This window comes from Nelumbo lutea, chromosome 2, assembly GCF_056320005.1.
Source record: "Nelumbo lutea isolate HS-2025 chromosome 2, American lotus-T2T, whole genome shotgun sequence".
Lineage (NCBI taxonomy): Eukaryota > Viridiplantae > Streptophyta > Magnoliopsida > Proteales > Nelumbonaceae > Nelumbo > Nelumbo lutea.
In genome coordinates, this window is record NC_142685.1 from 30,442,255 (window position 1) to 30,449,610 (window position 7,356).

At 42.9% G+C, this 7,356-nt stretch overlaps 1 protein-coding gene across 1 annotated transcript; it reads right to left on the minus strand.

The window, feature by feature from the left end:
• Nucleotides 1-580: 580 nt before the first annotated feature.
• LOC148869570 (uncharacterized) lies at nt 581-5,503 on the minus strand. Its single transcript, XM_088967297.1, has 5 exons — nt 5,027-5,503; nt 2,872-2,937; nt 2,640-2,702; nt 2,476-2,544; nt 581-1,354 (listed from the first exon to the last, which is right to left on the minus strand). The coding sequence occupies exons 1-5, from the start codon at nt 5,363-5,365 to the stop codon at nt 1,067-1,069; spliced, it is 825 nt and encodes a 274-aa protein (XP_088823423.1). The 5' UTR covers nt 5,366-5,503; the 3' UTR covers nt 581-1,066.
• Between the last annotated feature and the right edge of the window lie 1,853 nt (nt 5,504-7,356).

A 7,356-nucleotide genomic window follows, 5' to 3' on the forward strand; every position in this document is an offset into this window, starting at 1 on the left:
TATTTTCACCATTTTGGCCTTCCCAAGTCTGTACATCCAAATTAACGATCCCAGTCTTCTGAAAGCGAGACAAATGGCCTATGAGTTATGGCTGCATCCTCCAACCCCCAAAATTCTCACGCTCATATGAACCAAACAAAAAAGGGGAAGCTCCCACCCACCTTCCCTCCCTTCCAAGACACACCATCGGAAGGTGAATGCACTAAATGCATAAACGAATTAGCATCCTGCAGCGTGCTACTGGGCCCAGGGCCCATACATAGACCAATGAATCATTGAAGGTCACGCTTCAACCATTATGAAATTGCAGCTTGTACTGGCGGTGTCCGTCTTGGTCACTGCATTTACATCCTCCATTTGCTGCTGGCCTCAATGGATCAAATCAAGTTAGGTTGCTTCTTACAAGGCCCAGTTCATCTGAGCCAACAGTTTAAGAATTACCTCCATCACGCTCAAATTTCAAAGTTGTGACTGATGAGAGAATCGATGGCCGAGTCTGAAAACAGTTGCAGAAGAACTTGAATGGTTCAATAAACCCGCATAATTGTACTACAAACAATGATAAATTCGGCAGAGAATCTGGCGAAAAAAAACTAATCCAGCAGCTAGTGGGGAACAGAAACTCTGTCCGGTTTAGATACAAAATGTTTCAAGAGAGGTGACCATTATCTGAGCCCTCCATGATTCATTTAATTACACTTTTATATGTAACTTTTTCGAGGAAAAATATTAGAAAAAAACAAGTAATGAGGGTCGGCCCCAAAAAATTCTGGACAAATGCAGAAACCTACAAAAAAGAATCTATCAACATCTAATGGTTAGGATCCCTACAATGCTGCCCTCAGTACCTTCTTCGCGACTCACCGCCAACAATCAGCAACTGTAGTCGGCGGTATTATTTCTAATTTTTCCTCCAATGGAAGATATGGATTCTTCCTATGTACAGTTAGGACAACTGGCCCAACTTGCAGGGTCATCAGTGCCAATGGCGTATCCCCTTTTGATTGAGCTTCTGTTTCAGTGACTGTTGCTTGGAGAAAAGAGAGGATGATTGTGGGTTTCTTTCCTAGCTCATTCCATATAAATCCTCGGGGCCGGAATCATCTTCCAGAGGCAGATTTAGATCAGGCAGTACAAAGAGACTCTCGCTGCTGCAAACATCTTTATTTCGTACTTCGTGCGATTCGGAAGGAGGAGATGAACATACTGCAGCATCAAGCTCATTGGGTGGGGCAGTTGTTGGCTCGCCTGTAGGAGTGTCCACAACTGATACTGATTCAATAGGTTGGCGTCCATCACAGAGTGGTTCCTTTGGCGTGACCGCTTTGTTAGCCGATTGGTTTTGCAAATCGAGCTGCATAGTATCAAAGTAGAGTAAAATTAAGTGCTCTGTCACACCATTTCAAATTTCACCAGCAAAACAACAAATAAACGTAAAGTAGGAAACTCCTTTTACGTAAGTTTCTTTCACTCATATTGTGAAAGAAGCTACATTCTCTTTGTTTAGTCGTGTCTCTCTGAGTCGGCAATCAAGGGGTAAATCTAAGGGAGATGTTTCACACCAAAAATCAAACAAATAGTTGATTGTACCATCTCATCACGACTCTCATCCAAAATTTCTAGCATCTTCCTTAAATATTCAAGGCTGGGTAATCACCCGGTTAAGTTTTTAGCACAAACAATTTCACATGCGGTCACATGAGGTCAAATCATAAGCACTGCGACAGCCTGTAACTCATCTCAGAACATATTCGAAATGGAATAAAAGAGAGAAACAACTAATTGAACTCTAGTCACTAAAGTTTACCTTTAATTCTCAGATAAGTATTCCAGCGGCAATACTAGCAAGCAACACTTGATGCCTTGCTCCTTAGTTCTATGAACTACATACATGGTGTCTCAACAAAATAGTCAAAACAAGAAAGCTGAATCGATCCCACCATACTTTTAGGCAATGTTTGGTTTGAAGGAAAAGGTAGGGAAAGGAAGGGAACGACAGGGAAACCAATACAAGGTTTGTAAAGGTTTCCCTACCCTTCCCTTCCTTTCCCTACATTTTCCTTCAAACCAAACATAGCCTTAGGGCATAGAACTGTAGGCAAAGCGTCTATGTAATAGTGCCACCAAATAATTTGCCAGAGTATCTTCGTTTTAAAAATTTGCATGTTAGGTTATTCAGCCATATATGATCATCTTAGATTGCAAAGAGTTTTTCGGAGACTTTCTCTATGAAACAATATTTTTAATATTATCTTAACGACAAAACTAAACGAATTTTCAACAACAGTGACAGATGCACGGTCAAGTTATTTGACTCCTGAAAAGAAATGTTTCAACACAGTTGTATTGCCTGGAGATTGGAATTCATATCGCATCAGGGTAAAGTAAAGATGGAATCCTGAGAACTTTGTAAAAGAAACAGGTCTAAATTCGAAAAGGTAAACAAAGCAAACAACAAAAGAAAGAGGTAGTCACCTTCCTTCTCTTCAAGTTCTCATTTCGTGTTCTCTGTTCCTCCAAAGTGATCCGTAGTGCTGCCAATTCCTGTTTATCAAATGGGTGGCATGAATCAGCATCCCCAAATGGCAAATTTACAAAAAGGAATGTTCTATTAGGAGGGGAAGAGAGCAGAGTCAGACCCTTTTCAAATGCGTCCTTTCTTTCAATAGTAAACTCTCCTCTTCTTTGAGTTCCGCAAATGTCTGAAAAATGATCAATAAATACTCTTCAGTTCAACCTACTGAAATCTGTTCAGACTTGCACAGGACTGTAGAGGGGACTACAAAAAATTAATGTGATTGGATGGTCAAAAGAACTCAAAACCATCCAAATCCGTTACATTCTATTAGTAACAAACTTCAATAATAATACCTTCTTCCTTCTTGATCTCCTAGTGGTGGTGGTGGTGGCGGTAGTGTTTTCGTTTGTGGGGGTGACCTGAAACGGCAGAAATAGATGAGTAACGAACAAATCAAAGAACTTAAAACTAGCCCAAACAGAACTCAAAATGAAAAGCAACAGGGTTGTCACAGTAAATCCGTAATACACTGCAACAAGAAACCGAAAGAATTAAATGGGAGCAGCCTCTTGTCTGGTCGGTTGTCTGTGGCAGCCGCACATAAGCCCGAATATCACAGAATAACTGCCCAACTGACCAACAGTTTACGTGAGTGGGGTCCACTGAGGTGGACGCACAGAGTCTTTTAGATCTAAATCAAGCACACGTGGAAACAGACAAACGACGCGATCCGACGGCTAGAATCGATCGAGTAGATTAATTTCCCTAGGTCGTCCCGAACTGACCGGTCGGATACGTCATCCGAATCTACGGTCAAAACAGATTTCCATGCATGAAAGAGTCCTCCGCTCTTTTTCTTCCTTATTTTTCTCTCCCCTCTGGTTGGTATACACTGTAGACTGTAGACTAGACACCTAGACGTATCTGCAGGGGTGCAACGAAAGAAACAACCATGAGACAACCACAAGTCTAACAGACTCAACCAGTGGGCGCGTGGGACCCACCGCAAACGGACATCTCTCCCATTCTCCCTGTGCCATACAATAAAAAAAATCAGATAAATACGGGGTAGGACCCATCAGATAATGAATCCCACAACCAAGGCCACCATAGATGTCCGCCACCTGTCATCCCATCCGATCTCCCGAACCAGGCGTCACCTCGAGATCCACTCCCTCCACATCCAACGGAAGGCAAAAGGTAGAATACTGGGTGTCCAACTTTGTTAACAAATCTCTCCGTCGAGGTAATAATTTTTTTAATAAAAACGGGGGAAAATAAGTAAATAATAGAAGCTGACAATAAAAGAGGCATTAACGATGGAACGACAGATCGAGATGGGAGGCCATCGATCTGAGCCGTGCAAAACACCAAACATCGCCGTTTACACGTAGTTCTTGTTCTCTCACAACAACACTAACAACACTACTACACCAAACCGAACATAGACCTAACGCCATCTCTCTCGCTAACTCACAAGAGCTGAGTGGGGACCACTTAACCACACGACATCACGCCACCGAGAAAATAGTTTGCGATAAAAAATAATCGGCAACCCTCTGACGGAAAGGTCCCTATTTATGACTTCCCAAGGAAAAGAGGGTTTTGACTCTGGAGGGGCGTATTCGTCATTTTAAAAAGGTGAAACTTGATACAGAACCCTCAACCCTAGACAAAAAGAAGAGGAGAGTGACCGCGCGACGATGACCCTAGACAGTGGACACTTTCCGGGTTCTCGGTAATGACCAAAGACGCATTCTACCGGGTTTGTCCCTGGGCGACGATGAAGTATTAGCGAAATTCTGGGGGGCATGGTAGTCAATTTGCATTCAGCCACTGTCTGATGCCCAGAAAACCAAAAACATGGATGACAGGTGACCAAAAACAGGAGAGAAAAAAACGTGAAGGAGACCTTTAAAATCCTTTGCTCTGACCCGAAGACCTTCCGATGGTAATTCAATCGTTCACAGGGGCAATCTAGTCCGCTTAAATTCCAAAAATAAGATTTGGAAGCGAATAATCGAAGATGCTACGACCGGAGGTTACGGATGATCCGTCTGGTGAAATGACGAGACTACCCCGGAGATCGATGTATCAGCATTGCTTCGGCTGTTCGTCCTACTCGTTCTTTCGCACAAAAGCAGAAGCTATTTCCTCTGCTGATACAAAGGAAGGAATCCAAAACAACTAACAGGCTGCGTGCTCTGAGAATCTGAAATCGGCCCAAGCGCCCAACGATTTGATGTAAATGCGTCCATTCACGGGGATTGTAGTCTTGATAAAATTAAAAAAACGAAAACGGAAAAAACAATCCAACGACACCGGCGACTCGACAAATAGAGGACAACCACGTACCAACTACCAACCAGTAAAGCATCAGGGGTATTTTGGTCAATGAAACCCCCAAGAAACTAAGACTCAGAAAGATCCGGCAACCGGAAAAGTGACACCGACCGACCGACCGACGGAAGAGGAGGAACGAGAGAGTCGAAAAAGAATGAAACTAACCTTAGATCTCCCGCCGCTTGGCCTCTTGGATGGTTTGCTCGACTCTTCGCACCCATCGTCGGCTGCACCACCACTAAAAGACTTGCCACCGCTCCACGACAGTGGCGTGGTGGGACTCGCCCGTGTCGACGACTCGCCTTCCTTCTTGGCCTGCACAATATTGCATCTCACTACCTGCTTGGACCGCGGCTGTCTTACGCCCCAGCCGAGCGGAGGCACCGCCGCCAGCCTCTTCACCGTGGGGGACGCGTGCTCTTCCGCCTTGTTGAGACGCATCAACAACTCGGCCACCAAATAATCGTCCGAGAAGGCCGCTTTAACCCACTCGTCTTCTATCATCTCGTTATCAGTAGAGCAGAGAGGAAAACAGACAGAAGGGGATGGTGTGGAAGAGAAAGAAGGGAAGGTCAGAGGTGGGGGAGAAGGAGACAGAAAAAAGAGAAAAAGCGAAGTGTGAAGAAAAAAATGGTTACGAAGAATACCTGTTGGTTTTAAATAATGAATTTATATATCCGGTTTTCCGGTTTTATGTGGCGTTGGAGTAGATGCTCACCCAACCCCCTGCCCTCAGCTCTCTTCTCTCTGGCCCTTCTCTCCATATATATCCACGGGCCCACTTATGACACGTGTCCTTGACGGCTCGTCTCTTAAGTGCACCCCTATCTGAGGCTCCAGCTATTGACGCTTGGATTGGAATCTTTTCTCTGATCAGAGACTACATAAGAAAAGACAAGTTGTTGGAATCGAAGGATAAGAAGATTCTGATCCAAGCGTTTGGGATCAGGATCCAAGTTCATCCTAATCCGGGCTTCGGCTTCGCAAAGAGTGTGACCCCGTGCCACTTTTCTACTTTACTTCTCGCACATGTTTACCGGAGATAGTAGATTTGATTCGCACGCGCGAGGTAATTCCAGTTCCACGCGGCACGATTAAAGCTAATGTGGGTGGCATGTTGGACTTGGACTTTCGGTGTTAACAGTTTTCTTAAATCTTAACGACGGAACAGCTTAGGTAAGTACGACTTCCGTCAACCATTAAATTGGAATCCAAGAAAATCGATGCAGTACATGGGCGGGTATAGATCTTGTGATTTCTCTTGATTCTCATCCAACGGATATACATTATGCAATTTGTTTCAGGCAATCACCAACGAACCGCGACCCGCGAGACTCTCCACTCTCCACTCTGAATCCTCAATCCTCTACGGTTCCCGGACGAAAATCCTAGACAGTAAAGACGAAGACCCCAAGACCGTACGATACATGAGACAATCTGTCAATCTTGATACTACCGCGTCAGCATGGCTATGGGGCCCATGTTGTACGGATATGATGTGTATGCGGAGTAACCCGTAGAGGATGTAAACTCTACTAGAAGGATGATAGAAACATAAACTGTAGGAAATCTGGATTTGAACTTTGAAGGTGTGAAAGCCCAGCACAAGAATCATGTATTCGACATTTATGAGGTACGGTTCGGGTTTGGTAATAACCATTTCCTGCCCCAAACCGCTCTACTTGTGAATCAGGATAGGATTAAAAGATTCAAATTGATAATGTATATATTTGGCAAATATTTATTGTAGTTCTAAATAGATGTTCGATTAACAAATGGTTCAGTTTATGTTGTCTCTCTTCATGAAGTTTCATTTTAGAGTTTCTTAAAATGGATAAACCTTTTTTTGACATTTTGTTGATGTGGTGCTTAATATTGTTTATATATTATAAACGCTTTTATTAAATGTATTTTTCTGTTTTATAATCACACAGTACAAATGTTTACTAATAAACATAAACGGAACCAAACACCCTCAATATATAGGAATGTACGTGCATTATCACTATGGAACTGTTGATCTAAACAATAATTTTTGGCCTTTTCTATTTTTTTAAATTAGAACAAGTCATTCATTCAAACTGGATGATCAACTGTTCGACCCAAGAACCAATCCCGAAATAGTTCCATGTCCAGCCCAATTATAAAAACCTTTGCTTATAATTTTAACACTGGCAAATGGACATCTCTAAAACCAACCTAGCCCTAACCCGATTACACTCATGCCCAACCCCGCAACCCGGCTTATCCTACTAACCAACTATTCGCCCATGTTACAATAATTCTCACCTCCATTGGTTATAAAAAATCGCATAAATTCTCTTCAATTTTAGGAACCATTTTTTTCTGCAATCTAATAAATACAGGTGTATAACTAAGTTTTGATCCAAAGTAATCCACATATCGTATCCCAATCCACCATTAACAGAATTCGGACTAATGTTATGGCTGTTCAGCAGTAATAAATTCATGCGTCTCTCTATAAAAAGTGTGAA